This window comes from Dryobates pubescens, unplaced genomic scaffold, assembly GCF_014839835.1.
Source record: "Dryobates pubescens isolate bDryPub1 unplaced genomic scaffold, bDryPub1.pri scaffold_66_arrow_ctg1, whole genome shotgun sequence".
Classification (NCBI taxonomy): Eukaryota; Metazoa; Chordata; class Aves; order Piciformes; family Picidae; genus Dryobates; species Dryobates pubescens.
In genome coordinates this window covers 43203-65948 of record NW_026530786.1, presented here as the reverse complement: position 1 = coordinate 65948, position 22746 = coordinate 43203, and the positions used below count along the sequence as shown (strand labels likewise).

Below are 22746 nucleotides of genomic sequence, written 5' to 3'. Positions count from 1 at the left end.
CTGCGAGGAGCAGATCCTCCCCAGCTTGGTTTAAGCTGCAAACAGATCCAAGAGATCCCAGACAGAGCAGAATGCAGAAGCTAAACCTGGCCCCCAGCTCGGTGACCTTTTAACCTCCCTCCCCCAGGAATGGCATTTTTGGGGCTTTTTGGGTTGGTTTGGTTGGGACTGGGCTTCATTTTTTTTTGGGGGGGGAGGCTCTTTTCCTGAAAGCAAAGGGAAAAAAAGAAGAGGAAGGGGGGAAGTGGAAAAAACAACCTCCTGAAGTGGCAAAACCCCCTGAGAGGGTCCCCTGGGGCCTGAGGTTATCTGGGGTGGAGGGGGGGGGGGGGGGAAGAAAATAAATGAAGTAGAAAAGAACAAAAAGCAGGATCCAAAAGTGAGCATTTTTGGCTCTTTTGGGGGTCTAAGCAGGACCCAAAAGTGAGCATTTTGGGGCCCTTTTGGGGGCTTCCTGGTGCTCTGGGGGAAGGATTTGGCTGCTTGCTGAGTGTCAGTCAGCAGTTGTCAGGCTGCTTTCTGTTGGCCTTGGCTCTGCCCTCCAAGAGCCTTCCCAAGGCAGCTGCTGGGAGCTGGCTTCTGCTCTGGTGGCTTCTTGAGCCCCTCTAAGCCCAACCCTGATGGTGTTGGGAGGTCCTCACCATGAGGGAAGGGAGATTGGATCGGCTCAGGAAGCTGGTGTGGAAGGGACCCCAACTGCAAGCCCACCCCTGTGGGTGTTGGGAGGTCCCCACCATAAGTTGAGGGGAGAGGAGGAGAAGGTTGGTTGCTTCTTGGTTGGTTACTTGCAAGGTGGTTGGCTCTTGAAGGTTGGTTGCCTCCTGCAGGGTGGTTGCCTGTTGGTTGGTTACCTCCTGCAGGGTGGGTTGCCTCCTGCAGGTTGATTACCTCTTGAGGGTTGGTTGCCTCTTGAGGGTTGGTTACCTCCTGCAGGGTGGTTACCTCTTGGTTGGTTACCTCCTGCAGGGTGGCTACCTCTTGGTTGGTTACCTCCTGCAGGGTGTTTGCCTCTTGGTTGGTTACCACCTGCAGGTTGGTTATCTCTTGAGGGTTGGTTACCAGGTTGGTTGCCTGTTGGTTGGTTACCTCCTGCAGGGTGGTTGCCTCTTGGTTGGTTACCACCTGCAGGGTGGTTGCCTCTTGAGGGTTGGTTACCAGGTTGGTTGCCTGTTGGTTGGTTACCTCCTGCAGGGTGGTTGCCTCTTGGTTGGTTACCACCTGCAGGGTGGTTGCCTCTTGAGGGTTGGTTGCCTCCTGCAGGGTGCTTGCCCCTTGCAGGGAGGTCACCTCTGGCTTCAGCTCCGACCCTCTCCGCCGTGGCTCTGCCGTAACGAACCCAGGGCTTGCCCCAACGCTTTCCAGGAGCATCCCCAAGGATCCCAAAGGCCTTGGAGAGCCACAGTGGCTGCTCCTCTCTCCCTGCCCCTGTGGCCAGCTGGGCCAAGGTGGCCTCTCCACCAGCATCCCTTCAGCTAAGCCATGCAATAGGTGAGGACAGGGCCAGTCCTCACTGGGTTTCTGCACTGTGAATCAGCTGGGAGGGGGCAGAGAGGGGAGGGAGGTCCATGCTTGGTGGCATCAAGAGCCTGGTCCTCCCCTGGTGGGGGGATGGAGAGGTCCTGGTTTGCTCCTTCAGGTTTGGGATTGGGGTTTTTTTTGTTGCTGTTCTTCAGTTTACCTCAATTTTGATTTTGGTTTTGATACTTGAAGAGGAGGCAGAGGTTGATGTTGGGCAGAGGTGTCCTGGACTGGAGGGTTGGATGCACTTTAGAGGAGCTTCTGGACTGCTGGTGGGATCCCATCCTGCCTCTGCTGAGCCCATGAGTGCTGGGGGAAGGTTGGAGACCATCTTCAAGGTCCCTTCCAACCCAACTCATTCCATGAGTGCAACCAGGGCTGCTGGATGGTTGGAGACCATCTTCAAGGCCCCTTCCAACCCAATTCATTCCATGGGCTGGGGAAGGTTGGAGACCATCTGGATGGTCTTCAAGGCCCCTTCCAACCCAACTCATTCCATGAGTGCAACCAGAGCTGGTGGAAGGTTGGAGACCAACTTCAAGGTCCCTTCCAACCCAACTCATTCCATGAGTGCAACCAGGGCTGGTGGAAGGTTGGAGACCATCTTCAAGGTCCCTTCCAACCCAACTCATTCCATGGGCTGGGGGAAGGTTGGAGACCATCTTCAAGGTCTCTTCCAACCCAACTCATTCCATGAGTGCAGCCTGGGCTGGGGGAAGGTTGGAGAGGTTGGGCTTTTGGGGTTGAGTTTGGGGCTTTTTTGGGTTGGTTTTGGGGCTTGTTGGGTTTGAGCTTTTTGAGGTGGGTTTGGAGTTTTCTGGGGTTGGTTTGGGGGTTTTGGTGGTTTTTTTGGGGGGGGGTTGGTTTGGGGCTTTTTTGGGGTAGGTTTGGGGCTTTTTTGGGGGTGGTTTGGAGCTTTTCTTGGGTTGGGTTTGAAGGTTTTTGGGTTGGTTTTGGAGGTTTTGGGGTTGTTTGGGGCTTTTTTTGTGGCTGATTTTGGGCTCTTTTTTGGGGTTGATTTGGGGCTTTTTGGGGGTTGATTTGGGGGGTTGAGGGGGGTTGTTTGGGGAGGGTTGGGGGGTTTTGGGGTTGTTTTGGGGTCTTTTGGGTTGTTTGAGGGGGGATTGGGTTGTTTGGGGGTGTTTTGGGGGGTTGTTTTGAGTTTTTTTGTTGTTGTTTGGGGGTTTTCTTGGGTTATTTGGGGGTTTTCTGGGGTCATTTGGGGGGGAGTTGGGTCACTTGGGGTACTTTGGCCTTTTATTTGGGGGGTTTTCTTGGGTTGTTTTGGGTTTCTTTGGCTTATTTGGGCTGGTTTTGGAGGGGGGGAGGCTTTGGGCCATTGTGCAGTATTTGGGGGTTTTGTTTTGGGGTCAGCCTTGGCTATTTTGGGTTCCTTTCCCCCCCTAAGAACCTGTAGTTGGGATTGTTGCTCTTGGAAAGTGATCACAAACTCCCCTCCTCCCCTTTCCCCCCCCCCTCCCCCCCCAAAGTATTTTTTCATCTCTTTGGCTCAAAAAAAAACAAAGAAAGAAAAAAAGAAAGAAAGAAAATGAAAGAAATGTAAAGAATTATTAAGAATTAATAATAAAAAGAAAAGAAAATAGTGAAAGGAAAAGAAATGTAAAGAAACTTTTTTAATGAATAAAAAAAAGGAAAATAATAATAAAAGGGAAAAAGAGTAATAAAAGGGGGAAATAATAAAAGGGAAAAATAATAATAAAAGGGAAAAATAATAATAAAAGGGAAAAATAATAATAAAAGGGGGAAATAATAAAAAGGAAAAAGTAATAAAAGGGGAAAATAATAATAAAAAGGAAAAAATAACAGAAAGGGAAAAATAACAGAAAGGGAAAAACAACAGAAAGGGAAAAACAACAGAAAGGGAAAATAATGAAAGGGAAAAATAATGAAAGGGAAAAAATAATAAATAAGAAAAAATAAATGGGAAAAAAATTAATGGGGGAAAAAATAAATGGGGGGAAAAAATAAATGGGAAAAAATAAATGGGAAAAAAAATAAATGAGGAAAAAAATAAATGGAGGGAAAAAATAAATGGGGGAAAAAATAAATGGGAAAAAATAAATGGGGGAAAAAATAAATGGGGGAAAAATAAATGGGGGAAAAAATGAATGGGGGAAAAAATGAATGGGGGAAAAATGAATGGGGGAAAAAATAAATGGGGGAAAATAAATGGGGGAAAAAATAAATGGGGGAAAAAATAAATGGGGGAAAAAATAAATGGGGGAAAAAAATAAATGGGGGAAAAAATAAATGGGGGAAAAAAATAAATGGGGGAAAAAATAAATGGGGGAAAAAATAAATGGGGGAAAAATAAATGGGGAAAAAATAAATGGGGGAAAAAATAAATGGGAAAAAATAAATGGGAAAAAATAAATGGGAAAAGAATAAAAAGGAAAAAGAATAAATAGGAAAGAAATAATAAAAAGAATAAAATAAAAAGGAAAAAATGGAAATAAATAAAAAAGGAAAAATAATAAATAGGAGGAAATAAATAAAAAGGAAAATAATAAATAGGGAAAATAATAAAAAGGAAAAATAATAAAAAGGGAAAATAAAAAGGGAAAATAATAAAAAGGGAAAATAAAAAGGGGAAATAATAAAAAAGGGGAAATAATAAAAGGGGAAAATAATAAAAAGGGAAAATAATAAAAAGGGAAAATAATAAAGAGGGAATAATAAAGAGGAAAAAATAAAGAGGAAAAAATAAAGAGGAAAAAATAAAGAGGAAAAAAATAAAGAGAAAAAATAAAGAGAAAAAATAAAGAGGAAAAAATAAAGAGGAAAAAATAAAGAGGAAAAAATAAAGGAAAAAATAAAGAGGAAAAAATAAAGGAAAAAATAAAGAGGAAAAAATAGAGGAAAAAATAAAGAGAAAAAAATAAAGAGGAAAAAATAAAAAGGAAAAAATAAAGAGGAAAAAATAAAAAGGAAATAAAGAAAAAGGAAAAATAATAAAGAGGAAATAAATAAAAGGGGGGAAATAAATAGAAAGGAAAAAAACTATAAAGGAAAAAAAAATTAAGAGGGAGATAATTTTTACAATACTACAAATTAATACAAAGAAAATTAACAGAGAGGAAAAAAAAATTTTTTAAAGACTTAAAAGAAAAATAATAAAAAGAGGAAAAAAAAACAACCTAGCCTGAGAGAGGGAAAAATAACTAAGTAAAGAGAGATATAATCAAAGCTAGAAGTAGAGTTAGGCTCGTTGGCTGAGTTGGGTTCGGGGTGGGGGGGTTGTATTTTTGAGGCATAGAGTCTAAGGGGAGAAGGATGCTAAGGAAAGGAAGAAAAGGAGGAGAAGAAGAGGGGGAAAAAGGAAAAAGAGAAGAAGCTGATGAAGAGAGAAAGAAAGAAAGAAAAAGAAGTTAATAATAATTAATAATAATAATAATTAATAACTGACCATAATGATGTTGCACAACTTGTAGAGAGACAAAGAGTGGAAAGGGTTAATGTATTAAATGTGCTAAATGACATTAAGAACTTAATTTTATTAAAGTATTATTACTTAAGAAACTGCCTGGGCCTGCTCTTTGGGCTTGGAGAAGGAGGAGGGGGAAGGGAGGGGGGGAGGAGAAGGTGCCCAGGAGCCAGCAAGGTGCCCAGGAGGCAGCAAGGTGCCCAGGAGCCCCCAAAGGGGCTGCTGGGGGCAGGCAGTGTGGGCAGCAGGGCAAGGGAGGCTCTGCTGCCCCTCTGCTCTCTGCCCTCCTGAGGGCACCTCTGGGGTGCTGGAGGGGGCAAGAAGGTGCCAGCAAGGTGCCCCCCATGGGCAAGGAGCCCCCAAGGGGGTGCTGAGGGCAGGCAGTGTGGGCAGCAGGGCAAGGGAGGCTCTGCTGCCCCTCTGCTCTCTGCCCTCCTGAGGGCACCTCTGGGGTGCTGGGGGGGGCAAGAAGGTGCCAGCAAGGTGCCCCCCATGGGCAAGGAGCCCCCAAGGGGGTGCTGAGGGCAGGCAGTGTGGGCAGCAGGGCAAGGGAGGCTCTGCTGCCCCTCTGCTCTCTGCCCTCCTTGAGGGCAGCTCTGGAGGGCTGGGGCCAGGGCTGGGCTCCCCCTCCCTACTTGAAAAGGACCTGGGGGGCTGCTGGGGAGGGTCCAGGGGGGGCTGGGGAGGTGCTGAGGGGACCTGGAGCAAAGGCTGAGGGCTGCCTGGGGCTGAGAGCCTGGAGGAGAGCAGCCCCAGAGGGGAGCTGAAGGCTGGGGGGGGGGCAAGGGGCTGGGGCTGGCAGCTGCCCAGGGGTGCCCAGGGAGATGCCAAGGGGCACAGAGTGGAGGCCAGGAGGAGAGAGTTGTTTGGGGAGAGGCTGCTGGAGGCCTGGAGCAGGCTGAGCCCAGAGAGGTTGTGGAGAGCTTCCAACCCCCCCTGGGCACTGTGCCCCCTGGGCAAGCTGCTGTGAGTGCCCTGCTGGAACAGGGGTAGGGGAGGTCCCTTCCCATCTCCCCATGTTGGGACTGGGGGGTTCTGTGTCCGTGCCAGTTCCTGCTGGGCACATCTGGTGGCAGTCTTGGCTCAGCCCTGGCCCTTTGTGGAGCTGGGGGGCACCTCCCTGCCCCCTCCCCACCTTTGGTGGCAGTGGGGCTGACATCACCTCTTGGCACCACGGTGTGGTGCAGGCAGATGGTGGTACTTGGCAGCTCTGCAGCTGCTCTGTGTCTCCCTTTGCCTCTGCCAGCTGGTGTGGGCACAGGACAGAGCCTGGCCAGGTGTCCCTTGCCTGGACACAGCCTCCAGACATGGTCAGACACAAGCAGGTTGTGCCCAAAGGTGGCTGTGGCCAGCTCAGGGCCGAGGCTGGCTCTGGAGTGGGGCAGTGCCACGCTCCATGGACGAGCTCAAGCCAAGGGGAAGATGCTGCCAGGGTTGCTGAGTGGGGATAAAAGAAAGCCAAGAGGGCCTGGCACCCCCGTGGGCACAGCCACTTCTGTGCCCACCCCACCCCTCAGCTGCACACAGGAGGTGCTGGGTGTGGAAGGGGCAGGGCTGGGTGCTCCCAGCTGCCTTGCTGCTTGCTTCAGCAGGCAAGAGAAGGGTGGCACCACCCTCTGTGCCCATTCACCCCCCCCCCCCCCCAAAGGGCTGCACCCAGGGGTGCTGCAGGAATGTGGCACCAAACAAGGCAGCAGGGGATGGTTGGGCTGTTTTGGTGCCACCCTGAGCCACTGTGCCTTCAGGGCTGGCACACGAGGGGGTGGCACATCCCAAACCATGGGGAAGGAAGGGGAAGAGCCCTCAGTGCCCTCCCCGCCCCCCCTCTCTATGTAGGTCCTGGTGGTGGGCACAAGAGTGACCCTGCAGAAGAAGCCACCCAGCCCAGCTGGTTCTGGGAGGGAGAGGGTGAGGTGCCCACCAGGTGCTGGCTGCTGGTGGTGGTGCCAGGGGTTGGGGGGCACCCCAGATGGGCTCAGATGTTCTGGCAGCAGGGTCCCTGCCTGGCCTCCTGCTGCGTGGGCAGCACCTGGATGGGTTCGATGGTGCTGGAAGGACCAAGCTCTGCCTCGGGCTGCCCGGTGCTGATCTGCCTCTGGGACACTGAGTGGTAGATTTCTGCCAGCAGAGAGAGGAGGAGGAGGGAAAAAGATTCCTTCAGGATGGCTTCTCCCAGAGGATGCTGGAAAATTGCCCCATGGGAAAGGACCTGGGGGGAGGGTTGGTGCCAGCGGCTGGAGATGAGCCCAGGGGGTGCCCAGGTGGCCAAGAAGGGCAGCAGCAGCCTGGCAGGGAGCAGCCCCAGGGTGGGCAGCAGGAGCAGGGCAGGGATCGTCGTCCCCCCCTCCAGGAGGGCACAGCTGGGAGCCTGGGGGCAGGGTTGGGCTCCTCAGTGCCAGAAGGACATCGAGGGGGTGGGGAGGGGACAGGGAAGGGCAAAGAAGGTGGGGAAGGGTCTGGAGGAGGAGAAGGGAAAGGAGCTGAGGGAGCTGGGGGTGGTGAGGCTGGAGAAGAGGAGGCTGAGGGGAGACCACCTGGGTCCCTCCAGATCCCAGCCCAGGAAGGTCTGCAGCAGAGGTCCTGGGAGCAAGATCCCAGCCCAGGAAGGTCTGCAGCAGAGGTCCTGGAAGGTGCAGCTGAACCCCAAGCTCTGAACCCCTCTCTCCTGCCCTTTTCTGGCTGCCCCTTACCCGAGAGGATGTTGTGGAAAGCTGTCTCCACGTTGGTGGAGTCCAGAGCAGAGGTCTCCAGGAAGGACAAACCATTCTTCTCTGCAAGGACAGAGCCAGCTCAGCTGGGTGCCACCCTTGGAGCTGGGCCCCCCTCAGAGCTGGGTGCCACCAACCCCTGACACCCTCGCAGCTGGGTGCCACCAACCCCTGCCACCCTTGCAGCTGGGTGCCACCAGCCCCTGCCACCTTTGGATGGCATGGGCCAGGACAAAGGGATGGAGATACCTGCAAAGCTCCTGGCCTCATCTGTGGGCACAGCCCTGAGGTGCCTCAGGTCGCTCTTGTTGCCCACCAGCATGATGGCAATGTTGGCATCAGCGTGGTCCTGCAGCTCCTTCAGCCAGCGCTCAGCGTTCTCATAGCTCAGGTACTTGGCAATGTCATAGACCAGCAGGGCCCCCACAGCCCCCCTGTAGTACCTGGGGTGGGGGGGACAGAGAGAGAGAGGGGACAGGGTCACAGCAGAGCAGCCTGCTCCAGGGCTCTGGGAGCCTCACAGGAAGGAAATTCTTCCTGGTGTTGAGGTGGAGCTTCCCAGAATCGCCAGGGCTGGAAGGGACCTCAAGGACCATCCAGTTCCAACCCCACTGGAAGGGACCTCAAGGACCATCCAGTTCCAACCCCACTGGAAGGGACCTCAAGGACCATCCAGTTCCAACCCCACTGGAAGGGACCTCAAGGACCATCCAGTTCCAACCCCACTGGAAGGGACCTCAAGGACCATCCAGTTCCAACCCCACTGGAAGGGACCTCAAGGCCCAGCCAGTTACAACCCCCAGCCATGGGCAGGGACAGCTCACACCACAGCAGGTTGCTCACAGCCACCTCCAGCCTGGCCTTAAACACCTCCAGGGATGAGGCTTCCACCCTGGGCAACCTGTGCCAGGCTCTCACCACCCTCCTGGGGAAGAGCTTCTTCCTAAGCTCTAATCTACCTCTCCCCTCCTCTACCTTGGATCCATTCCCCCCAGTCCTCTCCCTCCCTGACACCTTAAAGAGTCCCTCCCCAGCTTTCCTGGAGCCCCCTGCAGACACTGGAAGGCCACAAAAAGGTCTCCTCAGAGGAATCTCTTCTCCAACCTTCCCCAACTCCCTCAGCCTTGCCCTCAGAGCAGAGCAGCTCCAACCCTCTGCTCATCCTCAGGCTTCCTGTGCTGTAGTTTCCATCCACTGCCCCTGGTCCTACCTCAGGGCACAGTGAGCAGAGCCTCTCTCTATCCCTTCCTGACCCCCAGCCCTCAGCTACCGATCGACATTGCTCAGGTCCCCTCTCAGCCTTCTCCTCTCCAGACCACCCACCCCCAGGGCCCTCTCTTCCTCTCCTGTCAGCCCTCCACTCCCTTCCTCATCCTCACAGCCCTCCCTTGGGCTCTCCCCAGCAGCTCCCTGCCCCTCCTCAACTGGGCAGCCCCGACCTGGCTGCGCTATTGCAGGTGGGGAACTTCACTAGGGCAGAGCCGAGAGGCGAAAGAGAACCTCCCTGGCTGTCCCATTGGCTGGGAGGGGGCTGTGGGCAGGGGGCCGGGGGTGGGACTCACGCCGAGGTGATGGCTCTGTAGCGCTCCTGCCCTGCTGTGTCCCAGATCTGAGCCTTCACTGTTTTGTTCTCCACCTGGATGCTCCTGGTGGCGAACTCCACCCCGATGGTGCTCTTGCTCTCCAGGTTGAACTCGTTGCGGGTGAAGCGGGACAGGAGGTTGCTCTTCCCCACCCCTGAGTCCCCAATGAGGACAACTGGAAAGGGGAGGAGGGGGCCACAAGCACAGAGTCAGAGCCCAGCGCCCCCAGCCCACCCAGCCAGAGGCTTTTGTGCTGTGTGGGTGCCAACCGAGGGCTCGGGAGGGTGTCCCACCCCTGGGAACCTCCGTGGAAGGGCTCTGGAGGGTGTCCCACCCCTGGGGACCTCCGTGGAAGGGCTCGGGAGGGTGTCCCACCCCTGGGAACCTCCGTGGAAGGGCTCGGGAGGGTGTCCCACCCCTGGGAACCTCCGTGGAAGGGCTCTGGAGGGTGTCCCACCCCTGGGAACCTCCGTGGAAGGGCTCTGGAGGGTGTCCCACCCCTGGGAACCTCCGTGGAAGGGCTCTGGAGGGTGTCCCACCCCTGGGGACCTCCGTGGAAGGGCTCTGGAGGGTGTCCCACCCCTGGGGACCTCCGTGGAAGGGCTTTGGGAAGCAGGAAGTGGTGCCAGGCACATTCTGACCTCGCACAGCTCCTCAGGGCTCCTGTGGGCTTTACACCATGCTAAGGAGGGGGCTGGCAGGGACAGAGATCCCTGCAGAGGAGGGGACGTGCCCAGCTCCATCCCTCTTGAGCTCCAAAGGGCCAGAGAGGACTTCAGGACCCTCCGCCCAAAGCCTTTGGTGCTGCCCCTGAGCTAAGCAGAAAGCCTCAAGCGAGACATCCCCGCCGGGGACCAGCCTGGAGCTCCCCTAAGGACAGCTCCAAGGAGCAGCCATGCCCAGGGCTGCTTCTCCTGCAGCCCAACCCCCTCCCAGCTGCTCCGGGGACACCTCCCGAGCCGGGCTGGAGCCTGCCCCGAGCTCTGCAACCGGAGAAGGCTGCCGAAGCTCCCAGCCCAGTGGAAATCAGGAGCAGGGGGGCCCAGGAAGGTGGCCAGCTCCCAGTTCTCGGGGTGGGGGGTGGCGGGGGGCAAGAAGCTGCTCTCAGCAGAGCCACCCAGCCCCCGGCGAGCCCTGCAGCACCTCCGTGCCCTTGGCCACTCCATCTCCCTTGGGTTTTGCTTCTGCTGGAGGAGGGATGAGCAGCCCCCGAGCTCCAAAGTGACTTCTCTGCTGTTCTAAGGACCCCCAGAGACCACCACGGAGGATCAGGCTGGGGGGTGGGAGGGGTGGAGAACCCAAAGCTGAGCTGCCCTCAGCCCTGGAGCTCTGTGGGGCCACAAGGAAGGGTTGGACACCACAGGAGGACGATGTGGGAGGGCCACAGGGTGAGAAGCAAGGGCCGAGAGAGCTCCTCCTGGGCTGGGGGAGCTCCTGGCCAAGAGCCTTGCTCCAAGGCATGACCCAGCTCTGGCTGCATCAAAGCTTTTCCCCCCTGGGCCAGGGTCTCAGAATAACTCCAGGAGGATTATCCTGGGCAGGGGCCAGGGGAGGAGCCAGGAGCTACCTGGAATTCCAAGGGGAAGCTTTGGGGCAGGGCTGACTCCTGGCCAGCTCCAGGATGATCTCACTCCCCAGCTTTTATTGCTGGGGAGGTTGTGACGTTGGCCCCAAGCTGCCCCTTGGCTTCCCCCAGCGCCCTCCTCGGCCCTGGCATTGGGGGGAGGGGGAGTGGGTGGGTGCCAGGGCAGAGCTGCTAAGGGCAAGGAAAGCTGGGGTGGGATGGGGATGCTCCATGAGGGTGCTGAGCGCCCAGGGACACCATAGTTGTGCCTCCAAGGCCCCAGCCCTGTCCCCTCCGGCACATCAGAGAGGTTCCACCAGTGCTGGGCAGGGCATCCCCAGAGCTCTGGGACCCTCCCCTTGGGCATGGCCTGGAGACCACAGCCCCCAGAACTGCCCTGCCCGGAGGAGAGCATCCTGAGCCGCTCAGAGGGGCTGGCACAGCACCCCCAGCACCTCGGAGGGAGCCAGTACAGCACCCCCAGCACCTCGGGGTGGGGAGGCTCAGAACAGAGGTCCCCAGGGAGCAGCCCCCTGCATTGCCAGCCCTGTCCACCAAACGCCAGCGCTGAGGAGCAGGCACCCCACCACCCGACCCCCACCCCCCGCAGCAGCTGCCCGGCCGTGGGGAGCTGTGGGCTGCAGCCCACTTGAAGCCTCATGCCCAGGTGGCACCAGCGGCAGTGCCAGCAGCAGGCTGAGGCTGGGCACAGCTGGGTGCAGGCATGGCAGGGGCTGGGGCAGAAACAGGGGCAGGGGTTGGGGCAGGGGCTGGAGCTGGAGCAGGGGCCGGGGCAGGAGCTGGGGCAGGAGCTGGGGTAGGGGCAGGAGCTGGGGCAGGAGCTGGGGCAGGGGCTGGAGCAGGGGCTGGAGCTGGGGCAGGGGCTGGGGCAGGGGCAAGGGCTGGAGCTGGAGCAGGAGCTGGGGCTGGAGCTGGGGCAGGGGCTGGGGCAGGGGCAAGGGCTGGAGCTGGAGCAGGAGCTGGGGCTGGAGCTGGGGCTGGAGCAGGGGCTGGAGCAGGGGCTGGAGCTGGAGCAGGGGCAGGGGCAAGGGCTGGAGCTGGAGCAGGGGCTGGAGCTGGGGCAGGAGCAGGGGCTGGAGCTGGGGCAGGGGCTGGAGCTGGGGCAGGGGCTGGAGCTGGAGCAGGAGCTGGGGCAGGGGCAAGGGCTGGAGCTGGAGCCGGAGCAGGGGCTGGAGCTGGGGCAGGAGCAGGGGCTGGGACCTCACCTTTGAAGAGGAAATCAAACTCCTCGTCCTTGCCCCGCATCTCGCCCGGCACCGCAGCCCCACTCCCGCTGGCACAATTGGGATTTCCGGGACCTCATCCAGCCCCTGGCAGGGGTTGGTCCTTCCGCACTCATTGGTGCCCACAGCCCTTCCCCTTCCACCCCCATTGGTGCCCAGGGCTGTCCATCACCGCCCAGGTGATGCTCACCTGGGGGCCAGGTAAGGGAAGGGAGGGAAGGGCAGGAATGTGGCTGCTCCACAGGGCAAGGGCTCAGCGCCCTGCTCAGCGCCCTGAGCTTCCCCCAGCGCTTTGGGGGTGCGTTGCATTGGGGTGGCCTCAGCGAAGCAGGAAAAGGGCCACCAGGGGTGGGCACGGCCCCGGGCACGGCCCCAGAACGGGAGCTGGGCTGGAGGCTTGCAGGGCTGGGTGCCCAGGAGGAGAATCCATGGGAGGTTGGAAGGAGCTCTCAGACCCTCCAGCCCAACCAGCAACCCAGCACCACCGTGCCCACCAAACCGTGCCCCCAGGTGCGGTGCCCACAGGGGATGGGGGCACCACCACCACCTCCCTGGGCAGCCTGTTCCCCCCCAGCAGCAATTCTCTCATCTCTGGAGGGGTCTGGGGGCACATGGCTGGCACCAAGGCAGGGTTTGGAGTGGTGGACTTCCAAGCAGCCCTTTCTACACCACCGAAGGTGTGGGGGATGAGGGCTGGGGAAGGAGGGGGAGGTGGTGCAGGGAGGTGATGGCATCAGGCTGGGCTGCTGGAGTGGCCACACAGGGTGTGGGATGCGGTGGAGGGGGGCACCAAGGGATGGGATCACACAGAGAGGCAGGAACCCAGCTGAGCACCCAAGTCCTTTAATGGCTGTGGGCACAGAGCTGCTCCCAGGTCTCTTGGCACCAGGCTTGGCACCAAACCCCACCCCCCTGTGCAGACAGGAGGGACCTCCACCGGGTCCTCCCGTCGGGATGGAGCCAGAGGTGGGCTGAGCGCAGCCACTTTGTTCCTTAAGGGCTTGGGGTGGCCTCAGGGCAGCTCCTGGTGGGGATGGAGAGCTGTGGGGGACAGCCATATCCCCAGGGTGGGGCACAGGGGGGCACCAAGAGAGCCACTCCACGACCTGAGGCAACCAGAGAGGTTCCCCTGGCTGGCCAGAACCTCCTCGGGGGTATCTCAGTCCCCTGAGAGAGGTGGAGCTGGAGGTGGAGGTGGGATGGGGGTGATGCAGAAAGCAGACAGAGAAGAGCTTCCCCCACCGCTGCTTCTCCTCCTCTGACCACTCTCCAGGCTGCCAGTCCCCAGAGCTCCAGGACGGAGGTGGCACCACAGGTGGCACCAGCCTGTGCCGGTGGCCCCGAGACAGACTCAGCTCTACGCCCCTGGCACGTCCCAGGGCTGGGGGAGGGTCCCCGGGGGGGAGGTGCCAGGGGTGGTGACCCAGCTCAGAGGGCCACGCAGCAAGGACGCCTCCCTGCCTGCGCCGGGGCCGCGACCTCCAGGCTGGCACCGCCGAGTGGCACCGTCTGGCTTTGGCTGCTCCTCTGCTTCTGCTGCTGCACCCTGTGGAAGATCTCTGCAAAAGAGGAGGTGCCGGGATGGGAGATCTGGGGGGGGGCTGAGTGCCAGCCAAGGCTCCCTCAAAGGCTTTGCAGCGCCCCCCTGGAAGTGGCTTCTCCTTTCCCCGGTGGGCAGCAGAGGGGTGGCAAAGGGAGCAGCACCCCCCCCCCCCGGGGTTACATCCTGGCGGTGCCCAGGGAACACCCTGAGCTTGGGCAACTTCCTCTTGCCCAACGTGGGCTTAGGGCTTCACCCCACGCCGGGGCTGGCAGCTTGCTGGGGCCAGGCTGGCTTGGTGCTGCGGAGTGTGGCACAGCATGGCACAGCGTGGCACGGCACAGCATGGCACAGCGTGGCACGGCACAGCACTCCTGCCCCACTGCCCCCATTCCTAGGGAGGTTCTCCTGGCCAAGCATCCTGCCCAAACCCCACCCCCACTCCATCCCTGCCCACACCCCCTCGCAGGGTGCCCAGGGCCGGTTCAGCAGGGTGCTGGAGGTGTTGAGTCAGGAGCCCAGGACAACAGGAAGGGGCACCAAGGATTAGAGGGAGTGAAGGAGCCCCTGGGGGCTTTGGGGATGCCCGGAGGTGCCCTGAGAACAAAGCCCTGAGTGCAGAGAGTGAAACGCCCAGCACGGGGGAGGGGGCGGGGGGGAGGGGAAGGGAAGGGTGGAAACCAAACCAGCCAGAAAGACAACACCGAAAAAAACCCAGCCCCAGAGAGCCCAGGTGGAGCAGGGCAGAGGGGGGGAAACACCCTGAGAGGTAGGGCAAGGACCCCCCCAAGATGCCCCTGCTGCACCCCAGTGCTGGTACCCTTCAGGATGGTCTCAAAAGCCTGCTCCACGTTAGTGGAGTCCAGCGCCGAGGTCTCCACAAACAGCAGCCCTTTGTTGTCTGCAAAGAGAGGAGAGAGGAGAGGCTCAGAGAGAAGTGAGGAGGGGAGAGGTTCAGAGAGGAGAGGAGAGAAGTGAGGAGGGGAGAGGAGAAGTGAGGAGGGGAGAGGTTCAGAGAGGAGAGGAGAGGAGAAGTGAGGAGGGGAGAGGTTCAGAGAGGAGAGGAGAGAAGTGAGGAGGGGAGAGGAGAAGTGAGGAGGGGAGAGGAGAAGTGAGGAGGGGAGAGGTTCAGAGAGGAGAGGAGAGAAGTGAGGAGGGGAGAGGAGAGAAGTGAGGAGGGGAGAGGAGAAGTGAGGAGGGGAGAGGAGAAGTGAGGAGGGGAGAGGAGAAGTGAGGAGGGGAGAGGAGAAGTGAGGAGGGGAGAGGAGAAGTGAGGAGGGGAGAGGAGAAGTGAGGAGGGGAGAGGAGAAGTGAGGAGGGGAGAGGAGAAGTGAGGAGGGGAGAGGAGAAGTGAGGAGGGGAGAGGAGAAGTGAGGAGGGGAGAGGAGAAGTGAGGAGGGGAGAGGTTCAGAGAGGAGAGGAGAGAAGTGAGGAGAGGAGAGGAGAAGTGAGGAGGGGAGAGGTTCAGAGAGGAGAGGAGAGAAGTGAGGAGGGGAGAGGAGAAGTGAGGAGGGGAGAGGTTCAGAGAGGAGAGGAGAGAAGTGAGGAGGGGAGAGGAGAAGTGAGGAGGGGAGAGGAGAAGTGAGGAGGGGAGAGGAGAAGTGAGGAGGGGAGAGGTTCAGAGAGGAGAAGTGAGGAGAGGAGAGGAGAGGAGAGGTTCAGAGAGGAGAGGTTCAGAGAGGAGAGGAGAGAAGACCCCCTCCCAACAAAGCCATGCAGACCCCGGGGGGAAGGGGGGGTGCTGAGGACCACCAGCTCCATCCTGGAGCTTCCTGGAGCCCACCTCAGCTCCGGGTCCTTTCCCCCAGGGGAGGTTCTCCGGTTTGCCGCCACCAGAGCTGCCAAACTCCTTCACCTGCAAACATTTTGGCCTCCTCCATGGGCACCTCCCGGGCCTGGGCCAGGTCAGTCTTGTTGCCCACCAGCATGACCACGATGTTGGCCTCGGCGTGGTCGTAGAGCTCCTTCAGCCAGCGCTCCACCACGTCGTAGGTCTGGTGCTTGGTGATGTCGAAGACCACCAAGGCCCCCACGGCCCCCCGGTAGTACCTGGGAGGAGAGCAGCAAACCCCCAACCCCCCCCCCCCCCCAGGCACAGAATCATCACAGAACCATCCAGCCAGGCTTGAGGAGACACACACACCCCCCACCCCAAGAACCAAAGGGTCTTTAGGGGGCTGGGGGAGGGGATCACCAAATCGTTAGGGGGTTCTGGGGGAGGGGATCACCAAAGGGTCTTTGGGGAGCTGGGGGAGGGGGGAGAGCATCACCAAAGGGTTGTTAGGGGGCTGGTGGAGGGGGGAGGGCATCACCAAAGGGTCTTTAGGGGGTGGGGGAGAGAGGAAGGCATCACCAAAGGGTCTTTGGGGGGCTGGGAGAGGGGGGAGGGCATCACTAAAGGGTCTTTAGGGGGATGGTGGAGGGGGGAGGGCATCACCAAAGGGTCTTTAGGGGGTGGGCGAGAGAGGAGGGCATCACCAAAGGGTCTCTAGGAGGCTGGAGGAGGGGGGGAGGGCATCACCAAAGGGTCTTTGGGGGGCTGGAGGAGGGGGGAGGGCATCACCAAAGGGTCTTTGGGGGGCTGGAGGAGGGGGGAGGACATCACCAAAGGGTCTTTGGGGAGCTGGTGGAGGGCATCACTAAAGGGTCGTTAGGGGGCTGCGGGAGGGGGGGAGGGGGGAGGGCATCACCAAAGGGTCTTTGGGGGGCTGGAGGAGGGGGGAGGGCATCACTAAAGGGTCTCTAGGAGGCTGGAGGAGGGGGGAGGGCATCACTAAAGGGTCTTTAGGGGGTGGGGGAGAGAGGAGGGCATCACCAAAGGGTCTTTAGGGAGCTGGTGGAGGGCATCACTAAAGGGTCGTTAGGGGGCTGCGGGAGGGGGGAGGGCATCACCAAAGGGTCTTTGGGGGGCTGGAGGAGGGGGGAGGGCATCACTAAAGGGTCTCTAGGAGGCTGGAGGAGGGGGGAGGGCATCACTAAAGGGTCTTTAGGGGGTGGGGGAGAGAGGAGGGCATCACCAAAGGGTCTTTAGGGGGTGGGGGAGAGAGGAGGGCATCACCAAAGGGTCTTTGGGGAGCTGGTGGAGGGCATCACTAAAGGGTCGTTAGGGGGCTGCGGGAGGGGAGGAGGGGGGAGGGCATCACCAAAGGGTCTTTGGGGGAGCTGGGCGGGGGGGGGGCCATCACCAAAGGGTCCCTGGGGAGTCGGGGGGGGTCGAGCCCCCCGTGCTTACGCCGAGGTGATGGCTCTGTAGCGCTCCAGCCCGGCCGTGTCCCAGATCTGGGCCTTGACGGCGGCGGCGCCCAGCAGCAGGGTGCGGGTGGAGAACTCCACCCCGATGGTGGTTCTGCTGTCGTGGTTGAACTCGTTGCGGGTGAAGCGAGACAGGAGGTTGGTCTTGCCCACCCCGGACTCCCCGATGAGGACCACTGCCAAAGGAAGGCCACCGGAGGGGCTCAGGACAAGGATGCTCCAGGACACATCATGACGACCCCAAATGATCCTTCCTGACCTCAGCTGGGCCAACCACCTTGGCAGGGTGGTCAAAGGAAAGCCACCAGAGGTGCTCAGGACAAGGATGCTCCAGGACACATCACCAGGAGCCCAAATGATCCTTCCTGACCTCAGCTGGGCCAACCACCTTGGCAGGGTGGTCAAAGGAAGGCCACCAGAGGTGCTCAGGACAAGGATGCTCCAGGATACATCACCAAGAGCCCAAAAGATCCTTCCTGACTTCAGCTGGGCCAACCACCTTGGCAGGGTGGCCAAAGGAAAGCCACCAGAGGTGCTCAGGACAAGGATGCTCCAGGACACATCAGCAGGAGCCCAAATGATCCTTCCTGACCTCAGCTGGGCCAACCACCTTGGCAGGGTGGTCAAAGGAAGGCCACCAGAGGTGCTCAGGACAAGGATGCTCCAGGATACATCACCAAGAGCCCAAATCATCCTTCCTGAACCTCAGCTGGGCTAAGCAACAACTCCCCAGAGATGCTGGGGTGGGAGATGCACCAGGCAGAAGCTCATCACCTTGGCAGGGTGGCCAAAGGAAGGTCACCAGAGGTGCTCAAGACGAGGATGGCCCAGGACACATCACCAGGACCCCAAATGACCCTTCCTGACCTCAGCTGGGCCAGCCAGAAGCTCATTGCTTTGGCAAGTTGGTCAAAGGAAGGCCACCAGAGGTGCTCAGGACAAGGATGCCCCAGGACACATCACCATGACCCTAAATGATCCTTCCTGACCTCAGCTGGACCAGACCCAGGTGTCTCTGCAGCAGCAATTCCCCTGGTGCCCCAAGTGTGCAGCCCCAGGGTGGGCATAGCTCTGGGGACCTCCTTGCCAGCAGCTGGGGACACAACCAAGGCTCCTTGGGGCACGGCTCTGGGGAGCTGGGGACACAACCAAGGCTCCTTGGGGCATAGCTCTGGGGACCTCCTTGCCAGCAGCTGGGGACACAACCAAGGCTCCTCGGGGCACGGCTCTGGGGAGCTGGGGACACAACCAAGGCTCCTTGGGGCATAGCTCTGGGGAGCTGGGGACACAACCAAGGCTCCTTGGGGCATGGCTCTGGGGAGCTGGGGACACAACCAAGGCTCCTTGGGGCATGGCTCTGGGGAGCTGGGGACACAACCAAGGCTCCTTGGAGCACCGCTCTGGGGACCTCCTTGCCAGCAGCCTGAGCCACAACCAAGGCTCCTTGATCCCTTCCCACCTCCCAGCACACCCCAGAGCTGCAGGGCTGGTCACCAACATTCCAGCTTGGGACACAGCAGCCCTGAGGGAGCTGCCCTGGCCTCTACCCATCTGCTGCAGCCCCTTTCTGGGGAGGGGGCTTCAGGCCCGGCCCAGGACTCACCCTTGAAGACAAAGTTGTAATCCTCCTCGGCGCTGCCCATGTCTGCTGCCCTCGCCGGGGCTGCCACCTCCTCTGGGCTTCCTTCTTCCTGGGCAAAGCCTGGGGCAGAAGGCACAGGGTGGCAGGGGCTGCAAGAGGTTCCGAGCCAGGAGATGCTGGGGGCCAAAGTTGCCTTGGGGCCAAGGGCAGGAGGGGAGGCAGCAGGGGCCCCGGAAGCCGGTGAGGAGCGAGCAGGGTCCCGGGCAGCGCCGGCGAGGCTGGCGGCGGAGGGTTGACTCAAGGGGTGGGACCCAGTGTCGCAGCGCAGGTTGGGCAGGTAAATGTCACCCCTGGCACCGTCACGGGGGTGGCTGGAGGAGGAGCCAGGACCCGGTCCTGGCTGCTGAGGCCAGCAAAGGCTTGGGGCAGACGCAGAAGCGCCAGCTCAGCTCCGAAGGCAGAAGCAGGAGCCCAAGCCCCAGCTCCGAAGGCTGAAGCAGGAGCCCAAGCCCCAGCTCAGCTCCGAGGACAGAAGCAGAAGTCCAAACTCAGCCCCCAAGGGCAGAAACAAAGCCCCAGCACAGCTCCGAGGGCAGAAGCAGAAGCCTCAGTCCAGCTCCGACGGCACAAGCAGGAGCCCCGGCTCGGCTTCGAGAGCAGAAGCAGAAGCTCCAACTCGGCTCCGAGGGCAGAAGCAGAAGCTCCAACTCGGCTCCGAGGGCAGAAGCAGAAGTCGAAGCCCAAACTCAGCTCAGAGGACAGAAGCAGAAGCCCCAACTCAGCCCCGAGGGAAGAAGCAAAGCTCCAGCACAGCTCCGAGGACAAAAGCAGAAGCTCCAGCTCGGCTCTGAGCTCCGGGGGCAGAAGCAAAGCCCCAGCTCGGCTCTGAGCTCCGAGGGCAGCCGCAGAAGCCCCAGCTCGGCTCTGAGCTCCGAGGGCAGAAGCGAAGCCCCAGCTCGGCTCTGAGCTTCGGGGGCAGAAGCAAAGCCCCAGCTCGGCTCTGAGCTCCGGGGGCAGAAGCAAAGCCCCAGCTCGGCTCTGAGCTCCGGGGGCAGAAGCAAAGCCCCAGCTCGGCTCTGAGCTCCGAGGGCAGAAGCGAAGCCCCAGCTCGGCTCTGAGCTCCGAGGGCAGAAGCGAAGCCCCAGCTCGGCTCTGAGCTCCGGGGGCAGAAGCGAAGCCCCAGCTCGGCTCTGAGCTCCGGGGGCAGAAGCAAAGCCCCAGCTCGGCTCTGAGCTCCGGGGGCAGAAGCAAAGCCCCAGCTCGGCTCTGAGCTCCGGGGGCAGAAGCGAAGCCCCAGCTCGGCTCTGAGCTCCGGGGGCAGAAGCAAAGCCCCAGCTCGGCTCTGAGCTCCGGGGGCAGAAGCGAAGCCCCAGCTCGGCTCTGAGCTCCGGGGGCAGAAGCAAAGCCCCAGCTCGGCTCTGAGCTCCGGGGGCAGAAGCAAAACCCCAGCTCGGCTCTGAGGGCAGCAGCAGAAGCTCCAGCTCGGCTCTGAGCTCCGGGAGCAGAAGCAAAGCCCCAGCTCGGCTCTGAGCTCCGAGGGCAGAAGCAAAGCCCCAGCTCGGCTCCGAGCTCCGAGGGCAGCAGCAGAAGCCCCAGCTCGGCTCTGAACTCCGAGGGCAGCAGCAGAAGCTCCAGCTCGGCTCTGAGCTCCGGGGGCAGAAGCGAAGCCCCAGCTCGGCTCTGAGCTCCGGGGGCAGCAGCAGGAGCTCCAGCTCGGCTCTGAGCTCCGAGGGCAGAAGCAAAGCCCCAGCTCGGCTCTGAGCTCCGAGGGCAGCAGCAGGAGCCCAGCTCGGCTCCGAGGGCAGCAGCAGGAGCCCAGCTCGGCTCCGAGGGCAGCAGCAGGAGCCCAGCTCGGCTCCGAGGGCAGCAGCAGGAGCCCAGCTCGGCTCCGAGCCGGTGCCAAGGTGCTTTGCTTGCCTCTGCTGCCATCGTGTGAGAAGTGGGGAAAGTGGGGAAGGGAAACAGCCCTCCCCCACCCCAACCCGGCGTGGCATCGCCCCCCTCCCCCCCACCCAGGGCTGCCATTGCTCAACTGGGCTGTTGGGTGACCATCCCAGGGGGTGCAGGGGGAGGCTTGGCTTTGCTGTGCCCAGTCCCCATTGCCACCAGCTCCTGCCCCGTGCCCTCCCAGGGTCACATCCCATCACAGACAGCGCTGCCAGGGCACCCTCAGCCCAGCTGGGCACAGGCTCCCCACCCCAGCCCCTCATTTTCTCCCCCAGGGACACAAAAGGACACAAGCACCAGGCAGGGTTTTTATTTCCCCCCCCAACTTTTGGTTTTCTTTTCACTCCTTCCCCTCCCCCCCCCCCCCCCATTTTCAAAGGTGACCACAAAGCAGGACCAAGCTCAGGGATGCCCACAGAGGGCTGGGCACCCCCCACCCATTCCAGGGGCAGCCTTGGCATGGTGACACCTCTGAGCCCCTCAGGATGCTGCCACCTGTGTGAGAGGCTCCTCCAGGTACTGGACCAGCGCCTGTGCCTGTGAGGGGAGAGCAGGGTGAGCGGTGCCAGCTGTGCCCACACCACCCACAGCCTTCTGTCACGGGGGGGGGGGACACACTTCATCTCAGAGCCTTCAAAAGGCCTGCAGAGAGAGCTGCCTGGGTTGGCACAGAGGACAAAGAGGAAAGAGGCATGCCAGGCGTGGCAGCTTCCTCCACCACTCCCTCCTTCATCCTCCTCCTCTGCTCTTTGCCACCCCTGGACAGCTGTGGGGTCCACAGCTTCCCCCCCAACCATCTCCCTCAAGCCCCCTCCCCCCCCCCCCCCAGCATTACCTTGGCCTTCAGCATCCCAAATCCAACTGTCTCCTTGGCATACATGCAGAGCAGCAGGTTTGCCACCCGTGTGATGGCCACTCGGCCCTCCTGCTCGGGCACAAACAGCACCCATCACACCCCTGGCACGGGCAGGGGCCTGGGAGACCCCCTCCCTCCCCCCCATAGGCCCACTGTGGTGCCCAGGGAAGGGAGGGCAACACTCCCCACCCTTCCCCACCTACCATGCAGTCCATGAGGATGAATTTGAGGTTGTCCTCATTGAAGGCCTGGTGCCCATTCTTGTCATAGGCCACCCAGATGTTGCTGGCAATGGCAGCAGTGACCCTGGCATCGGTGTCCCCATAGCCTGAGTAGGCAAGCAGGGACCCCTCGTTGTTCAGGAGCCTGGAAAGGAGAGGGGGAACACACAAATGGGTGTCTCTAAGCCCAGAAGGGGCAGCAGACCCCATCGCAGGGGGTGCAGAGCAGGGCCCAGCCCCAGCTCAGCACCGAGTGTGCCCCAGGGGATTCGGGCAGAGGTGTGGAGGGGGCTTCAGTGCCGGGAGGCTCGGAGGTAGCCCCATCCTGAGTGGGTCCTGGCACCGTGCACGGCCTTGGCACTGTGCACACACCAGCACCACGCAGCACGTACAGTGGGTGGCCTCAGCACCCTGCCCAGCCCCAGCCCCCTGCCCGGCCCCAGGACCCAAGGCAGGGCTGGGGGCCAGAAAGCTTTCCCCGGCAGGGTTTTATTACCCTGTAGCAGGCAGCCCGCAGCCTCCCCTCGCCCCTCCCCCCACCCCCAGCCCCTTACTCACAGGGTGCTCTGGACCCCGCCGGTGTTGGCCTGGCTCAGCACCTGCGTCAAGGCCTTGGGGCGCAGCATGGCCGCGGCCGCCCCCTCCCCCCGCGCGCCCGGCGCGAGCAGGCCTCTACCGGCGGCCCGGGCGCGGAGCATGCTGGGAGTTGCAGTCCCTGTGCCGGGGAGGCGCCAGCCCGGCCTGCTGCCCCCTAGCCCCCCCCCGCCAGCCAAGGACCCCTTCCCGGGGCTTGGCCCAGCACCCATCCCCGGGGGGGGTTTGGTTCAGAGCCCCCCCACGGTGGGGCTTGGTCCAGCTCCTAACCCCGGGGGGGTTGGTTCAGCGCCCACCCCCGGGGGGGTTTAATCCAGCACCCACCCCCGAGCGAGCTTGGTCCAACACCCGCCCCCGGGGGGCTTGGTCCAGCACCCACCCCAGGGGGGATCCGTGCTGGGGCCAGCTAGTAAGAGGGGCGCAGGACGGACCCGGGTCACGAAGGGGCTGCAGGAAGGACCCGGGTACAGGATAGACCAGCAGGGGCTCCCAAGCAGGGGCTCCCATGGGGCTCCCAAGCAGGGGCTCCCAAGCAGGGGCTCCCATGGGGCTCCCAAGCAGGGGCTCCCATGGGGCTCCCGGGCACGCCGGTGGCGCAGACGGTGCCGCCGGAGCTGCCCGCGGTTTTGTCCCCATCCTACCGCCCCTTTAACCCACCCCCCACCCCGCCCCCCTCCCCGCTTTCAGGCTCC

At 60.1% G+C, this 22746-nt stretch overlaps 3 protein-coding genes across 3 annotated transcripts; all 3 read right to left on the bottom strand.

Annotated features, from left to right (window-relative positions):
- Window positions 1-6883: 6883 nt before the first annotated feature.
- On the bottom strand, window positions 6884-12084 carry LOC104306596 (ras-related protein Rab-11A). Its single transcript, XM_054179484.1, has 5 exons — window positions 12045-12084; window positions 9234-9456; window positions 7921-8114; window positions 7654-7734; window positions 6884-7081 (listed from the first exon to the last, which is right to left on the bottom strand). The coding sequence occupies exons 1-5, from the start codon at window positions 12082-12084 to the stop codon at window positions 6939-6941; spliced, it is 681 nt and encodes a 226-aa protein (XP_054035459.1). The 3' UTR covers window positions 6884-6938.
- Window positions 12085-12925: 841 nt separating this feature from the next.
- On the bottom strand, window positions 12926-18725 carry RAB25 (RAB25, member RAS oncogene family). Its single transcript, XM_054179487.1, has 5 exons — window positions 18458-18725; window positions 16835-17030; window positions 15458-15651; window positions 14423-14503; window positions 12926-13621 (listed from the first exon to the last, which is right to left on the bottom strand). Exons 1-5 carry the CDS (start codon window positions 18495-18497, stop codon window positions 13491-13493), a joined length of 642 nt encoding a protein of 213 aa, XP_054035462.1. The 5' UTR covers window positions 18498-18725; the 3' UTR covers window positions 12926-13490.
- A 2112-nt stretch (window positions 18726-20837) lies between these two features.
- LAMTOR2 (late endosomal/lysosomal adaptor, MAPK and MTOR activator 2) lies at window positions 20838-22102 on the bottom strand. The gene is made up of 4 exons (XM_054179491.1): window positions 22019-22102; window positions 21443-21605; window positions 21219-21308; window positions 20838-20920 (listed from the first exon to the last, which is right to left on the bottom strand). Exons 1-4 carry the CDS (start codon window positions 22084-22086, stop codon window positions 20864-20866), a joined length of 378 nt encoding a protein of 125 aa, XP_054035466.1. The 5' UTR covers window positions 22087-22102; the 3' UTR covers window positions 20838-20863.
- Window positions 22103-22746: the final 644 nt, after the last annotated feature.